The sequence below is a fragment of the Bactrocera neohumeralis genome, chromosome 4 (genome assembly GCF_024586455.1).
Source record: "Bactrocera neohumeralis isolate Rockhampton chromosome 4, APGP_CSIRO_Bneo_wtdbg2-racon-allhic-juicebox.fasta_v2, whole genome shotgun sequence".
Classification (NCBI taxonomy): domain Eukaryota; kingdom Metazoa; phylum Arthropoda; class Insecta; order Diptera; family Tephritidae; genus Bactrocera; species Bactrocera neohumeralis.
In genome coordinates, this window is record NC_065921.1 from 71,188,357 (window position 1) to 71,206,961 (window position 18,605).

The following is an 18,605-nucleotide window of genomic DNA, read 5'->3' on the forward strand; positions in this document are numbered from 1 at the left end:
CCATTTGACGAAAAAACAGTACTAGCTAAACTCACACCTATTATTTTACCCATAAGTGTAAATTATCACCATGACGAGCAGAGTCGAATTAGTTCCCCTTTGCCTCGGCCTATTATTATAATGTTTCAAAAACAATTAACATTTTCGCATATACACAGGTGAAAATTCATACATCCAAACAGTCTGACGAATTTTATTTCGAACATCAAAATTTTATTCCGCTTAAGAGCTCGTTGTATACGATTTGACAGATAAAAGCATTTCATGCAAAACTATTAACCACTCGGAGGCGGCTTGAAATTTCAACAACAACAAAGAAATAATTAAACGCAGAATAATTGTTGATTTAATTTTAATTTTACTTCATTTAAATATGATATTTCTTATTTTACAGGTAATTTAATAACTCATTTCTTATTTATACTTTGTGCAAGTACAACGATGTACACAAGCTCTATGCAAAAAAGCAAACTAATATATCGTATACCTAAAATTTCAGAAACAATACATTAATAGCAAACAAAAAAACGATCATTAAACATATCTTCATTTTTACAAACCCTTTGCGAATACTTTAACAGCATAAAGCGACTAAAATTACTACGGAATGAACCACATATAACCTATATGTTATACTAAGTTGCATTTAAGTTAATCAAATAATAATAATAGTAATAATAACATTAACTGATAAATGAGATTCAATTCCTTTCAAAATAGATAAGCTTACTAACAAGCGATATATGTATGTAAGTATGTATAAAAGATAAGCATATTGGACTTCAAGTATAAAATTAGTGTCTTTTATAGTTTTTAATCTTCGATTAGAATTGGTTCACAACAGTTTTTATCCAGTGTTGTGGCTGTAGCATTGTCTGCGTCTTTCACAACATTGCAATCTGTACTCAACTTAACGCTTTTGGACTCAGATGCGCTATTTTCTGTCGGCTTTGCACAACGCACAACCACCTTTTCATTCTAAAAAAAATAAAAAATTATTAATTTGTAATTCATAGTTTCTATACACAATGCTAGCTACCTTCTTAGCTGTCAACCTTTTAATTGGCAGATTCAATTGTTCTGATGGCACAAACTTCCACTTAATGGGAAGCTTCGATTTCATGGCGGGACTTTGTTTCAGCAGATGCCTGGAGTAGATAGAATTTGTAAGTATGCATTCTCATAATTTATTGCATTATGTTCGTTAAAAATATATGACTACTTTACTCACTGATTCAAATACGTGTCAACACTTTCCAAGTCTGTACGATGCACGACGCTGCTTAGACCCGGTACTTTAATTAAATATGAATTATGCATACGCTTCGCCCAGAATTTCGGCGAACCATCATTCGCGCTTGAGCAAAGCACACCATATTGTTCACTCGACTTGGTTTTTGCTAATTGTGTGTTAGTTTTAGCAGTTTCAGCAGGCTTTGTGGACACATTTGGTACGCTCAGCCGCCTATTATTAAGCATATTTGGAGCGAAAAGCGCCGAATCGCTCAAACGTTGTGTTGTAGTTTTTGTGATGCTCACACGTTGTGGTATTGGTATTGCTGGTCTAATGTTTATTAACGGTTTAGGCGTGTTAACACTACCGCCATTTGTCATCGGTGAGTTTATTAAACTGCGCGACGTACTCGGTAACGATTGACGAGAAGCGAAAGATTGTGCCTTTGACGGCTGCATTGAGTGTGACGATATTTTTAGCTGCTGATTGAAAGATTGTTGCGTAGTTGTGGCATTTGATGTGGAAGCACTTGGCGCTTTCGACATTGCAACTATGGAATTTAATGTAGTTGGTTTAGTTCTTGGCGCTGAGCCGTGTGTCGGTGTAGACGATTTAAAAATAACTGTCGTTGTTACCGGTTGCGCAAGTTTTGGCTCTTTTTGAGTCGGCAATGATCTAAATCGCACATTCGTAATCGTCGTATTTGTCGACGAAGTGTTTGGTCTGGAAACGGCAAGCGTGGCAGATTTTGTTGCTGTTTTCGTCTTCGCAGCAATTGCTGTTGAGCCGACTGTAATTGCAGTTGTGCCATTTAACGTGCATTTATTTGTATTTGACTCCATACCAGCAACCGATGACACTACAGGCGCTTCACTGGGTAGTGTAGGCGCATTCGGTTTAATAAGAACCGATGCAGCGGGTTCAAATTCATCACCCTCAATATTCATCACCAATTTGCCATCAGATTCATGTTTATCAGTCATTTTAGTGATTGTTGTCGAACCTATAGTTGAACGTTTACCATTATCACCCATTAGAAAGCGTTTCCAATCACCGGGTGAGATGTTATTCGAAGATTTCACCTCTCCCGTTGTGTGTTGTCGTTCTGTGGCAGTCTGTGGCACAGCTTTCGTTGTGATTTCAGCTGAGGATGGCGACTGTGTTGAACTTCCTACACTCCCTCGCTTGTCTAATAAGCTATTCAGTTGTTGACTGACAGGCAATGAGACAAAGCCGGAATTACTGTTACTCATTGTGGTCAAAGCGGGCGTGGTAAACAATTCGTTCGATGTGGTGTCTCCGGTAGCCGTAACACGTACGTCAGGTGTGAGAAATCTAACGTTTGACATATTTTCCGACGTATTGATGACAGTTTGGCCACTGGTTTTGGCTGAAGTCTGAGCATTGTTTTCAACAGTTGTGGCAAATGATTTATCGTTACCTTGTGCCCCATTAGGGACTACGGGAACGGTGGAAGCGATATTGGAAATATAGATTGTCGTACCGTATGGCGCTTCCTTTGGTGCTGGCGCCACACCCGTAATCACCGCATTTGGTGGTAGACTGCACAGTATAGCAGCGGACTGTTTGTCTGCTAGTGGTGGTATTAGACTTTGCGATGTATTCGTTAACTGCACCAATTGAGAATTTAGTGGTCCATTCATTGTTATCGGTGGTGGCTGCGGCAATTGTGTGCTAGTTAACAAATCAGAATTATTACCACTTTGTAGCATTTTCAATTGTGCGGTAGGCGTTTCTATTGCTGTGGTCGTCGCGGTATTATTAATAATAGGTGTGGTTCCCATATTTGTTATTTGCAAACGATTCGAATTTGCGCTGCTTTGAATTGTAAAATTGGTAAGCTGCCTTGATGATATAGAAGGATTAAGTTTTGAGTGTAATTCTGATAATGGCTTCACTGTGATATTCGTGTGTGTGATCGGTTGAGGCAGTGGCTCGAGTACTGAAAATGAACCTGATGGTTCTTCATCCTCAACAATCATACAATCATCATCATCCGATTCAGGTAGCTGCACTGTTTCCTTGGCTTGCAATTCTGCTACGGGTGCATTTTCAGACTTCGCGGTATTCGCTGCGGAACCATCCAATTTACAGTCCAAGTAAACCTAGTAAAATTATAAAATAGAAACTTGTGAAATATTTGTAAAATCGCAAACAATAATTTTAATTGAACAAAAAATAAACAAGAAAAATGGGAACTGCGGTTGCGACGAAGCTTTAATACCCTTCAGAAATAAAATAAAAAAAAATGTTTCGATACTACTTCATTTTGATCGAATTGTTTGTATGGCAGCTAAATGTTATAGTGGTCCCATATGAACAATTGGTTCGGAGATTGTGCTCTTGCCTTGGACAAAAATGCAACATTTCATGAAAATATCTTTTCAAATAGAAAAGTTTTCCATACGAAGAGTTTATTTTAATCGGTCAGTTTGTATGATAGCTGTATGCTATAGTGGTCCGATTCAGTTTTAACGGACCAAAGAACAGCTTCTTAGGGAGAAAAAAAACTTGTGCAACATTTCAGATCTATAGCTTAAAAGCTGTGGGACTTCATGACAAGCACGGTATATGTATAAAGAAAGACAACAACAATGAGCTAAAAAAAATAACCTAAAATCTAATGCAATTCATATTTTTACCTGCCCATTATTTCGTACAACCCAAAATGCTGTCGTACTCTCTTTTGCACCACCTTGTATGTTGTGCATTTGCTGATATGTTTCCCGAAGCATCATCTTGCGATCAACGCTTTGTAGCAAAATCAGTAAGGGCGGTGGCATATTCAGTTTTAACGGACCAAAAAAGATTTTGCGTTCAGAATTTGGTATCACGAAAGCATCGTATGCTGCGTCCTTGAAGAATTGCAACTTGACAATCTTCTGCTTTTGCCTACTGAATGACATCACTTTCTGTATGCGATCAAGTGACACCAGTTCTTGGAAATCCGGCACATATATATGCGAAAAATCCCTATAAAGGTCCAGTACTAGCCAACGATGTGGCTCCGATGTAACATCTAGTACATTCATTTCATCAATATCGTGAGACATTACTTTACGGAAGACAATGTTTGTCTTCATTTCCGAATACTGACTGTTGCCAATCAATTCTTGCAGCATCGATAACCCGTTGCCCGATTTTAACTTATTCGTAGCTTCTGATTTTTTGGTACTCAATGTACCAGTTGGTAGGGTGGCGCGTGTTATCGCCGGCTGTGGTTTCTTTTGTAGAGTGCTCTTAGTTTCACTTGCTTCGGGTAACTTTGTCTTTTGTACGTTTTTATTGTTCTGTATTGGCGTTGTTTCTTTTTCCAAATGGGCTAATGGCGGTGGCTGTGTACGCAGCAGGGATTGTTGAGTAGGCGCGATATTTCGCGTAGCAGTTGGTGTTGGTTCGTTCGTTTCGGTTGTTGCTGTAAGCTCCTCCAGTTGTTTCTGTGCGACCTTTTTGTTTAATTCACGTATATGTTGCTTAGCTAACAAGCTAGATAATACATTAATTTTACGTGTCAGCAATGGATGTGTCTTTGGTGTTGGCTTAGCACAGGCGCTAGATTTATCGGCACGCAAGAAACCCTTAACGAGCCAGTATTTTGCGCGCCCTTGCATTACAATCGCCAGATCACGAGTTTGCGGCGTACGACAGCGTTGCAGCAACATGCGACCCATTAGAGGCAGTTGTTGCATTGGTAAGGCTGCTATGTTCACCACACCGACTGCATCCAATACCATTGGCATCATATTATTTATTGTGGCAGCGAAGAAAGTTTGTTCATCGCGCAGCTTAACTTGCCATATAAAGACGAAGCCTTCAATAAAGGCATCCAAAAAGTTGGACCATTTAATTATACACAGTATATCGTTATTTGGGGCGGGAATCACTTTGCTTTCACGTTTTAGCGCTAATCCGATATCTTGCATCTTTTTGTTCACCAAATTATTCATACTACGCACTACGTCTCTGAAGAAATCCAAACGCGAAGTTGAAAGCGATTGTGATGGTTGCATATTTAAAGATACCGCTGCCGCACATTCCGAGGGAGCTGCACTGAGGTCTGTGGCACCTTCTGAAACCGTAGACGACACCGACGGTTGTGCATCATCGTCGCTGATAGTGTACGCCTTTTCGGTTATCTTTGTATTTTCACTCGTTTTGACCTGCGTAGTTTTCGAGTCGGCTGTGCTACTGGTCGGATTACTATCTTCCTCAATATGAGTGCTATTATCATATACTGCAGTATCATCTTCAATTTTTTTGCCGCTCTGCAGTCTACGTTCTTCTAGCCGTTTACGTTTACTCTGTAGTTTTGTGTCAGCTGTTGCCTTGCCATCAGGCACAGAAAGTAAGGAAGAAAGCGATGACTGGCTGGAATCTTCATCAATCAGTTCAACAACTTGTCGTTCGGTTTTATGCAACGCTTTCTTCTTCGCTGGCTCTATCGGTTCTTCGTCCAACTCTGGAAAGGAAAAACCATAAAAAATGTATTATTATATTTTATTAATTCGCCAAGTGAATTATAAATAGTGTTGCATTTTATTAATGAAACAATTTTTAAAGAATAATTAGATTTATAATTTTTAATCTCGAAATCGGATTGAGAATTAAATTTTCAATTCAAATGTTGTGATTAAAAATAAATTTACAATTCTGCTTTTTCGATTAGAAATTATTTTAAAAATTAAAAACAAATTAATAAAAAATAAATTTTTAATCTTAAACTAAATTAAAATAAAAATTAATATAAATAAATTAAAAATTAAAATTGATAACACTCAAAATATGTCCCTAAATAAAATGAATAAAAAATAAATATATAAAAATAAAAAATTATATTTCAATTCCGTATTTGGTATAATATTTTTCCCAATCCGGTATTTGAGATTAAAAACTTTAAAATCGAAACCATATAATTAAATATTAACAATAACTTTTTAGTCCGATTTTTGGTATTTTTAATTTCAACTCCGTATCTGGTATAATTTTTTTTTTTTTTTTTCAATTTGGTATTTGAGATTAAAAATTTTACAGTTTTTTAAATTAAGATTTTCGGGTTTACACAATAAAAAAAAAGTTTGATTCAATATTAATTCAAATATTTTTATATTTATTATAGCAACTCACGTTTACCCTTGTTTGGTGTATCCTCCGGTTCCGTTAACTCGATATCATTTAATTTGCGTTTTTCGTATGTAACAGCGATTCCTGTGCCGCTTCTTTACGTTGCTTTTCCACCTCATGTTTGTGGTAATAAACTGAACGCATTATGTGTTCATTCAACAATAGCATGCTCTGTTTGTTCTCGTTCTTCGCTATAAATTCTTCAACTTCCACACGCCGTTTGCGATTTATACGTAAGTAGGTTTTGCGCGGCACCACAACCACACGACGGCAACCGTCTACTTCGGTATTGAAATATTTATTAATGAAGGTAAGTTCGCTTGGGCGCCCACGTCGTTCTAGCCGTTTAGCCAATTTCGGCCGTTTTGCACGACCAATATCCCCAACGTAGTCTGAAGTCAACGATTCTTCCAGCATCTCATCTGCCCTATCGCTTTCATCTTGTTCATCGTCTGTACTATTATACTTCACAACACTACCTTGAGATTTTCGATCGGCACTTTTCCGTTTCTCTCTTCTTTTTCTGAATATCTCATTTTCTTCGCGCGACTCTGCATCTGCTTCATCGACTGCTTGCTCAACTGTCTCAAATGAATAACGTGCTTTTGTGGACGTTACAATATAATCGTCCTCTGTGGAAGAGTTTTGTTTATTTCCAGCATTCGTTTGATCATTGCTAGTGGTCACATTGCAATCCTTTTCGATAACGAGCGGTTTTCCATCGGTAGCACGACCGCCACAATAACATTTGTATAACTCATGCACCATACACCACACCGCCATATTTTGTATATTTTCCAAACGTATTAGTGGCACCGTGCAATGTTTGAGTTTTTCCAACACATTATCATTCACATATATGGGTTCACGTAGTTCAGTAGTTGTCTCCGAAAATCCAGTATTTAAAGTCGTGTCTGTTGCTGCTTCGATTGCCACAACGGCGGTATTTTGTGTTTTCTTTGGTGGCGTAATTGCTGCAGTTCGCCCAGCATAATCTTCTTCCGTGTCAGCAAAGTCTTCGTAACGCTTTGGCGCTTTGGTACAACGCCGTTTCTTATCATATTGTGATTCATTGATAAGCAGAGTTTCATTTTCAGTTAACACTATTGTGGATGTGAATTCTTTCTCCATACGCGCTAGTCGGGCAGTGGCCTGTCTACGTAGCATAAAAGCGTCTTCAGTTGTGATTGATCGCCCCTAATTGGTTAAAAAATAATTATTTTAAGTATATTTCTGAAAGTTATTTTTAAATATATTAAAATATACTAACATCTGTTTCCAGACGCATTATGCGAGATTGAGATGGAGTTTTGCAGGTGCACTCTATGACACACTTCGATTTGCCACAATGTTGACGCAAAGGATAGTCATCGGCAAGACTTTGGCATATACAACCAAACGTACAATATTCCTTTGTACAAGGTTTCGCTCCTGAAATGTAGAAAAAAACACAGTAAATACATACTTCGGACACTACAATTAAAAACATTCACTATTGCAGCTTTTAAGATTTTTTTTATGGAGGAAAATTAGAAATTTGAGGAAATCTCTAGCCTATAAGTAGACATACAAGGTGGTTTCCAAAGTAAACAGAACTTAAAAAAAAAATAGAACAAAAACAGGAACGAGCTTCAAGTCTCCTTCTTCTTCAATACAGCTGATTGCACGGTCCAAAGGCATGTCGAACGAGTGTTTTAGCTCGTTGGCCGGTATGGCCGCCAGTATGCCGGTGCAAGCCTTTTTAATGGCCTCTACATCTGCATAACGCTTTCCTTTTATGGGCAAATGCATTTTTCGGAAAAGGAAGAAGTCGCACGGTGCCATATCAGGTGAATACGGGGAGTGGTTAATGGTTAAAATGTGATTTTTGGTCAAATAATCGTCCTTCGAATGTTGGATTCTGAGCAATTTTTGGTCGTCAGTCAATTTGTGCGGAACAAACCGTGCACACCCCTTTCGTAAGCCCAAATGTTCGATCAAAATGCGATAAATCGATGTTTTGGAGATGTTCAATTCCATTTCCATGAATTTCAATGATGATTTCGGCTGGTTTTTGATGAATTCACGCACAGTTTCGATGGAATTTCCGGTGATAACGGATTTTGATTGGCCCACATGTTGATCGTCATTTATGTCCTCACGACCACTTTGAAAACGTTGAAATCACTCGTGCACTCTTTCATCAATTGAAACGCTTCGGTAAAAGTTTTACCAATTTTAAAACAAAATTTAATGTTGGCTCTTTGTTCGAAGCTCAGTTTCGCACCGATAACACAAACATACTGACACTTAAAACGCAATAACTTCACTTCCAATCGATGAAATGTCATGATATTCTCACTGGACAATCGATAAAGATAGCAGATTCAAAAAGTCCTGTTTACTTTCGAATCCACCTTGTACAACATCAAGTTTGAATAAATATTTTACCTTTTTCAGCCTTTACAGCGGCGTCAATTATAGTTGCATTTAGGCGACGCAATTCCAATCTGTAAACAATACGAAAAAAGTAACATCTCTAATTATTGATGTCATTTTAATTTAAAAAAATTAGTCTACATAGAATATAATTTTTTAATTGACTTTCAATGTACTCTTTCGGTTCCTTTACGTTCAATGAAAGCAATTAAATAATAATAAGGAAACCAGTATATAGTAAAATAATGTTAAACACAATCGCACTTACAGAAGACGGTTCTGTTTTTTATTTGTCGCAGCTTGATTGACCAACTTCGTATCATCCGGAGCTTTGATGTTGCAACTTTTCTCCTCTTTCAGTTTGCCGACGACTTTCTCTTGCTTCAACTCCACATTCTCCTCCTTTTCGGTTTGCAGTCCATCGGGATCTATTTTGATGAACGAATTCTCACTGCAACTTATAGCGACGCTATTTATCATCTCACTTAGAACATCGGCACACTCGACTAATTCACTATCGCGTTCATCAATATTAGCACGAAATGAAAAATCTTCTATAGGTGATGTGGTCGCCTCAAATGTTTCATCAAGTTTCTCTGAACGATCAACTACACGACGTACCAGTATGTGGCTGCGATCGTTCATATATGGAATGGGAAATGTGTACGATTCAGTGGGTACTTTGGTATCATCACCACCATCTTTCGACTGATCATCATTTTTTCTACATTCAGCTGATTGTTGTAATGTAGAAACGCTGAACTCAGCCCATTCACGCGTTATATCACAGTGGGGGAGTATATAATCTAGATAACGTTTGGCTACGTCGTGTAGTGGTTTGCCAAGTGCAGGAAAAACTTCCAGTTCCACAATGGGCATGCGCACCACCGCCATGCTACCGCCAGCCAACAACAATGGTGCAGTCTCATCATCTAACGGTTTTTGGAAGGGTTTATGTGACAGTGGGCAGGGTTTGAACACACTCGGCAGTGGCGTCTTATTGAGTTTTTTCTTATCCGGTTCAGCTTTTACAGGTTTCAAATCTCTTCCTATTAAGGCATCACTGCAAGTATTTGGATTGCATTTATTCCGCAGAAAGTTACTCGGCACTCGACTGACATATGGTTGCTTATTACGTTCCTCATTGTTGCCGCGAACTCCAGGCAGGCGTACGCGCTCGCGTTCATTCCCATCAATCACATCCAAGGTTTGGTAATAATAATGGTTAAATTCTGTGGTGACAAACGAAGCCGCTTGCCAACCTTGACGAGTAAATGGCATTTGGGAATTTGGTGCCTGTAATGATTGTTGTGAGACGCTTTTCGATTTGTGATGACGCATTTTTCGCTGTAGTTCTCGGCAAATTGCCGCCTCATTATTTATGATCGCCAACTTATGATTGCGGTTGAATTTTTGCAGAAACTGACGTCTCTCAGCGACCGTTCGTAACTTTTGCAAACTTTCTGGTACTAAAGGCATCTGCATTTGCGGCGGTATACAGTCGGGTGTGACCAAACCATCCAATGTAGCCTGACGATGTTTGCGGCCAGCGGCATTGTCAATGCCATCAGCAACACAATCACTACTTTCAAGCAAATTTTCACGCATAAACTCATTCAATGACTCACTGATGAAAGCTACATTAGCATTGCCCTTGGATTGTGCCGAAAATGGTACAAGTGGTGTTAGCAACATGCCGGGTAGACGCTCTGTCTCGTCGAAACCGAAGAACTCTTCACCTGAATCGGTGAAATGTTCGTTGTTATCGGGCGCTTTCTCAACATTTGTTTCATCCGATTCCTTAGCTTGCGGAGTAGGCTGAATAACTTTCGTATTGCTGGCGGTCTCTGTAAGTACATTTTTGCCACGCACCTTATTCATAAGCATATCCAAAAAATTACTATTGTTACTTAACGATCTGGTTGTTTTCTTATCGGCACATTGTTGCAACATTTCTGTTGTTGATTTTGTTGCAATATCGGTAGCTGTTTTTGTAGCTGTATCTACGGGAGGCAATTCAACACTCTCACCGTCAATATCAATATTTCTATCTGCTTTGTAGCTATGCTTGGGCTGTTCAGAGCGTGTTTCGTCACTGCCCATAATTTGTTTTTCTGGCGTCGTCTCTAATGTGTTTTGGACGACGCTTTCAGTCTTATCTAATACTTCTGAAGTAATATGGCTAAATTGATTGCTATCAGCTACAACCTTTGTAGGGCACTGACTCAACACTTCTGTTGCCTGTAATAGTGCGTTGCTACTTGCTGCCTCTACTAAATCATTCCTCGTCTCATCCACAATTGGTTTGGTTTCACTTTCCATGAGCGGCACAGTTCGTTTGCCACTACGAAGTATTTCCAATTGCTCTTTCAATTGTTTACTCACTTCGTCGGGAGCCATGTTTCCACTGCCAGCTATTTCTTCCTGTTGTTTATTTATCGTATCTGTATTATCACTAATCGAGGTTATTTCAATATGTTCTTTAACGCCGTATTTTCGACGCAGATAAGAAACCATTTGTTTGGACCAGAGTTGTACATTTCGCCTTCGTGTTTTAAATACCTTGCGTTCGGCTTGATCGAATAAAACCCTCCGCAAATGGTAATAGTTTAAAACAACCCGTTGTTTGCTCCCTTTTCGTATAGCGACACGCTTGATTACCAATCGTGGACTTAATGCATACCAAAGGAATTTTTCTATATTGGCCAAATTCGATTTTAAAAATCCAATAGACACATTGTATTTACGTTGAATGCGTGGAATTATTTTTAATTGATGTTTAGTCAAATGCATTGTGAGACCGTTAATAGTTACCTAAAAAATAGAAAAATACAGATGGTTTCGTAAAAATTATTTAATTAACCAAAAAATACAACAAAACCACAGATGGTTTCGTAAATTATTTAATTTTTATTTTTTAATTTAATATTTACTGTGTTTTTAATTAATATTTCATTTTAATAATTTATATCATTTGTCGTATAACACAATTGTATTTTCATAAAACCGTTAAGTGAATTTGAGACCAGTTTCGTGTAGGTACTTAAATTATTAAATATTTATAAATATGTAATTAAAATTTTAATTTTTTTACAAAAAATTCTTTACAATTAAGGCGTGTTTCAGTGTGAAAATTCGAAAAAAATATTTTTTTTTTTGTTTTTCCACATTTTGATGTATTTATAATTTTATATTTGAATTTGAAACTATTTAGGTTTTTTTTAAACGTAGGTCATTGTATAGACAATACCTTACAGATGATTAGTACCCTCTATTTAATAACTTCGGAAATAGTGAATAACTCGCTAAAAATTAAATACCTTTTTTTTTTAATTGTATAATCGGCAATTTTGAATGAATATAACCTTAAATGTTTAAAAATCTCATGCCGTTGTTCTCTTTAAAAAAAATTAAGAGAAATCACCTTTGTTAGGCGTTTACGCTATGTGTTCCCCTTAACCTAACATTTTTGTATTAATTAGGTCAAGCATTTAATCGATCATACTAATGCATACATATTTACTATATATACATACATATGTACATACGTATGTAGTGAAACCTCATTGTGAATACCTATCAAACAACGTGAAATATTTCTATTTTTTCCGTAAAAAATAAGCTTTTTTCCGTTCTTCTTTTGTTGTTAAACTATTTTTTCTTACTTTCCGATATCCACTTGTATGTACAACTTTATTTTCGATACATTTTATTATCTACATAGATCACATCATATAGGCCCTAACATTATTGGACCATGTGGAATGCTGAAATGCTCTATAAAGTGCATTGCAGTTGTGTACCCGCTAATGTGTTTACACCAGTCGTCATCACCGCCTAATGTGTAAACGATAGCTAATGTTATAAAGGTGGGTGTTTTAATTTCAATTTCCAAAAATTAGTAATTCTTTTGCTCTCGCGCCAATTCTAAATATTAAAATCCTCTAAAGCGCTCGCCCGCTGTCATAAGTATTTGGTTTGAAAAAATTCCCACAAAGCAGTATAAGAGATGCTTTGGGGGTAGTTAAAAAATAGTTTCCAATAACTACTCCATAGAGTACTCCGATGTCGTGCATATCGGGAATATATGTTCTAATTTACCTATTTTGTATGAAATGTGGCTTTCTCAGCTCCATTTTTGACAATAAACAGAAACAATTTAAATATTATATGAGTTTATACCCGCATATTTTTTTTATTTAATAAACTAAACATTTAATATTTAATTATATAGAGTATTTTTTATCTAAACATTTAGACTACCATACCCCGATTTCGGGGTTAAAATGGGTATGTACGGATAGAGGAGCTCCTCGTGATTAGGAATATATATATATATATATATGTATATAGCCGCCACCGACTTATAGTTTTTGAGATATTTGCATTTAAAGTTAAAAAATTCAACTATTTACATGTTTAACTTTTATATCCACTAACACTTCACTAATTTGTCTCTAATCAATTGTTTTTTAATTCCTACATATATGTATGTATGTATATTAGCAATACTTTTCGTATTTGTTCAAAATTCAAAGTCCGTTGCAAAAAAAGAAAAAATTAATTTTCACGTTTCCACAGAAAAGCTCATTAAAATAGATTCATATAAGTATCTTTAGATGGAAAATGCTGGCATTATCTGCTCTCATGACTCTCGAATCTAAGTACGTAACCGGAACGACTCTCAACTCGATAGCATTCCTTTAAATTATTTGCCGCTATAACAATAATAAGAACAATACACTACATTTTTTATCTGTTGGATTTTAATAAAAAAAAATTTAAAATTCTAATGCGGATAAGTATTAAAAATTTGTGTTGGTAATTTGTTTTAACATTTTTTTTAAATTTGCTATGTTCCACTATGTGCTTTTCTTACGCAACGGAATATATTAACATTTTGTTATGCAATACTTGACCGTTAAAAATTTAAATCACATCACACTAGGCGTTTTGCAAATCTCACACTCGATATACAGACATGTTCATTTTTTTTATCAATCGAAACAATGGTGTAACATACTTAAAGGAAATCAAATGCAAGCACATGAGAACGGCACAAACAGCTGGCTTAGCGCAATATACTCCATTTTAGAAATGAAGTAATTCTGGTACACAAAGAAAACAAAAAACATGACAAACAGCAGCACAGCACTTTTATTCGAAATAGCTTAAACAAAACGAAACTAATCAACATATCAACCTAACGCTGATGACACTGGTCGATTAGCCAAGAACTGAACGCCGCAACCAATCACACATGCACAAACTTACTTTAACTACACAGCATAACACAAATTCCAGGGTAAGCGTTTGCTTGCTATTACCACCATTCACCGGTTCAATATTTCATTACTCAAAATTTGCACTAGCACTCCACGCACATTGTTTTCTTAAATAATGCACATTTCTACAGTTTTTTACGTTATTTTAGAACAATAAAACAGCAGCGAATATTTAACAACCAATGTACGATCGTTGTGTCTTGATGTCTTTTCACTTGTGTTCCAATATATGCTCGTATCGTTCACATACAACTATTGACAGCGAGTCAAAAGGCAAGCACACGAAAAAGTATCGATACTATTTTGTTATTGTTGTGAATACAGCACACAAAAATACTGGGAAATGTGCGGTTGCATTATCGAAATTATAAAAAAATTATAATAATAATGAAATATATTAGCTTGTTAAATGCGTATATTAAATATAGTTATTAGATATTCATGTTAAAAACACGTGTTGCTAACTACCGTTGGACTTGTGACATTTTGCTACCGATAAGCACGTTCACAGTTGTTTCTTTTTTCGATGAATGCTGTTCCATTCCTCTCCTACCCGGAACGTGAAGATATTGTTATACATACACATAAATTGATGAAAATTACGGTATTTATTTTTGCTTTAGCAATTGTTATTAAAATTATAGATTTTTCTCACTTCAATAGGAATTTGACATAAATATTTCTACAATGGCCAAATATATACGAAAATATAAACAGCTTATTAACATATGAGTTATAAGACTTGTGTAATATTTTTGAATACTTTTTAGGTTATGTAGGTAAAAAAATTATTTTTAGTTGTATAAGACTCCTGTAGTTTTTTTGAATAATTTTTAGGTTAAGTAGAGCAAAAAAATAATTTTAATTTAGAAAACGACTGCAAAAGGAGCAATGCTTAATAAGGTTGGAAGTTCCCGCGACAGTCGGGTCTACGTAAACGCAATGGACCCAGAATTTTATCCAGCTAAGGACTGTGTACCCGCAACATTCCTCCCAGTTTCTTCAGGCATTTTTTACCCATACAACAACAACAAGGTTGGAAACATTTCAGTTGTATATTGATGTACTAATCTAAATAATGGAGACAAAAAATTTTTCCCGTTCACCTTATAAAAATATTTATTTGTAAAGGTTTGTGGGAAGCAAGCAATATTTTTTTTTGTTTTGTTTTACTTTTATAAGAGAAGTATTGTAGTAGGGCTAACTTTGCAACCAGAGGTTTTACGAATGCTTTATATGGATTTAGATTACGACACTAGTACACGAAGTCAAAATTTTACGAATGCTTTATATGAATTTAGCTGACGACACAAGCACACGAAGTCAAAATTTTACGGAATTGTACCTTTTTAGGCTATAAGAAATGCACCCGTCAAGGCTACTATGGCTTCGGTGTAGAGAATATTAGTTTTTTTTTTTTTTTTTTTTTTTAATTATTGCGAACCACTTCCAAGTTCTCATGGAATGCAAATATGTATGTGCGATCGAAAAGTTTTGACAAATAAAGTCTGATTTTACGAATATGAAGTTAAATTTTTAGCATTGATTTTCTTACTGAAACCCTTATTTTATTGACAAGACCCAGGAGAGATCCCAACAACTGTAAACATATGATTTGGAAACATTGTGTGAACATTACAAACTTTATAATACATGTACGTATGTATGTACAAGGTGTAGGTATTTTCTTAGGTGTATTCTTACCAGACATTTATCTTGTTTTTCGAGCACAAATCTTTATACTTACATACATACACACACATACTGTATATGCAAGCGTATACGAGTAAGACCACTTTTGTGTATCAGCGCAGTATTCGCTGCGCACGTGTTGATAAGCATGGCAGGTAATATTCGGAATATTCCGAATGCCTTCTGCATGAAACACTTGGAATTTTTGAAACATTAACATAACCTCAAAACTTACCGAGTAGTTAATCGCATTGTTACTCATTTTCTAAATCACGCCTTTTCAAAAGCAAAAACAACATAACCACCCTGATCGGTTTAATAAAGATTTCGCATTTATTTACAGTTTTGTGATCAAGCGTCCCAAATCACCCTTTCTGTCGGCTGTTAGGTTAATATGGTGAATAAAGTGATGGGCGTAAACGCATTATATTTAATGCAAAATTATTGATTTTTATTGCAAGTTATGAAAAGTAAATTAGGTTATGTTGAAGATGTTCAGTTCTGCTCATGATACCATAATTATGCAAGGTACTTTGAATAAACGGGTTTATCGAAAGAATAGTTGTTGCTCTCGTGCAATACTAATGCATAATTATGTGACATTTTTTGATTATTAAATATTCCTAAACAATAAAATTACTTCCTCCCGAGCACTGACTGCCTCAGTTTTTTTGGTGATATGTATGTATATGGGAGCGGTTCACTTCGAATACGAAAGAATTCAGCATTCATTGTTTGACGAAATCGTAAAATTTGTCTCTTATTAACTTATTAACATATATTTTACTTCCCGTCGGCGAAAATTATATTAAACTCATAAGCTCAATCGAAAAAGCTAAATTAAACATATTGGGATGATATGAAAATGTCAACCAGAGGATCGGATTTCATTATATTAGGAATATGAGGTTCGCGCTAAGCCATATAATTTTTAAGAAAGTTTGTCCACATAATTTCACTAAAATATCACACAGTTTGACCAACCTAAACAGTTTAAAGACAGGTCAAAAGTCGGAAACCACTATATAGGGTTTATCGATTATTTTATTTTCGGCATTCTTCTTCTTAATTGGCGTAGACACCGCTTACGCGATTATATCCGAGTTAACAACAGCGCGCCAGTTGTTTCTTCTTTTCGCTACGTTCCGCCAATTGGATATTCCAAGCGAAGCCAGGTCCTTCCATCGGAGTAGAGGTCTTCCTCTTCCTCTGCTTCCCCCGGCGGATACGGGCAATGGAACATCCGCTCCATCGTCATCGATTGGGGAATCAGGTTCGCCTTCTCCTGGCGTTGTGCGTTCACTGCCATTCAGCAGGCTGGAAAAGTGTTCCCTCCATAATCTAAGTATGATCTGTGCATCGGTGACTAGATCACCTTTGGGGGTTCTACAAGAGTATGCTCCGGTCTTGAAACCTTCTGTAAGCCGCCGCATTTCTTCGTAGAATTTTCGAGCATTACTCCTGCCGGCCAGCTTATCAAGCTCTTCGTACTCACGCATTTCGGCCTCTTTCTTTTTCTGTCTGCAAATGCGTCTCGCTTCCTTCTTCAACTCAACTCTCGGTATCTATCCCATCCCACACGTGTCGTGGTCGATCATAACGTTGCGAGGTAGGCAGTCTGTTTTCTCTCCACTGCAACACGGCACTCCTCGTCGTACCAGTTGTTCTTTTGCATTTTCCGAAAGCCAATGGTTTCGGTTGCAGCTGTACGTAGGAAGCTTGAAATGTCGTCCCACAGTTCCCTTATACCGAGTTGTTGACGAGTGCTCTCAGAGAGCAGGAGTGCAAGTCGAGTAGAAAATCGTTCGGCTATCTGTTGTGATGGCAGCTTCTCGACGTCGAACCTTCCTCGTGTTTGTTGGCGTGCGTTTTTTGCTGCACAGAGGCGGGTGCGAATCTTGACTGCAACAAGATAGTGTTCCGAGTCGATATTATGACCTCGGAGCGCACGCACATTTAAAACACTGGAGACGTGTCTCCCGTCTATCACAACATGATCGATCTGGTTGATGGTTTTTCGATCCGGAGACAGCCAGGTGGCTTTATGAATCTTCTTATGCTGGAATCTAGTACTACAGATAACCATATTTCGGGCCCCGGCGAAGTCGATCAGCCTCAACCCATTTGGGGATGTTTCTTCGTGGAGACTGAATTTACCGACCCCTCGTGCCAAAGATACCTTCTTTGCCTACCCTGCTGTTAAAGTCGCCAAGCACGATTTTGACATAGTGGCGGGGACAGCGCAATTTTTGGCATTGCGATAGCAAAAAATTATGCTCTCTGAGTTTCATTAAGAAGCCTCACATACCATTACCAATATGTAGGAAGTAAAGTCAACTATATGTTGGAAAAACCTGATATTAGTTAACATATAAGAGGTCAATCAAGAGAGGAATTTTTTCGATTATATATCTTACAGATTAACTGATATTTTCAAATAAGAATATATATTCGACTAAAATAGTTGTAGTCCGAATTTGGACAAATTTCGATCAGAATGTGGCACTCTCAAAGGTACTGTTTTGATTGGTTCTTGATTTGTATACTGAAAAGTGAAAGAATCCGACGGAATTTAAAATTCTGTTATATTGGAAGAGGGCGTGGGTTTTGTCTCATTTAAAATTGTGTTATATTGGGAGAGGGCGTGGTTTTCGTCTGATTTCGCATTGTAATGTAGAAATCTTAGAAATTGGTTAAAATCGGTCGAGTAGGTCCCGCGATATGGGGTTTCACCTAAATGTGTGCGGTGCTACGGCCTTCGTTCAAATTTCAAACCGACTCCTATAAAGCCATCTCGTACCATCTCTGGTATAAAATTATATGTTTCTGAGGGT

The 18,605-nt window shown here is 36.9% G+C and overlaps 1 protein-coding gene across 1 annotated transcript; it reads right to left on the bottom strand.

Moving 5' to 3' along the window:
- Positions 1-335: 335 nt before the first annotated feature.
- Positions 336-14,377, bottom strand: LOC126757541 (uncharacterized). Its single transcript, XM_050471524.1, is given in 10 exon segments — positions 336-978; positions 1,040-1,148; positions 1,232-3,360; positions 3,898-5,714; positions 6,386-6,451; positions 6,454-7,573; positions 7,647-7,807; positions 8,807-8,865; positions 9,063-11,608; positions 14,122-14,377. Coding segments are annotated over 10 exon segments (8,178 nt in total). The 5' UTR covers positions 14,128-14,377; the 3' UTR covers positions 336-813.
- Positions 14,378-18,605: the final 4,228 nt, after the last annotated feature.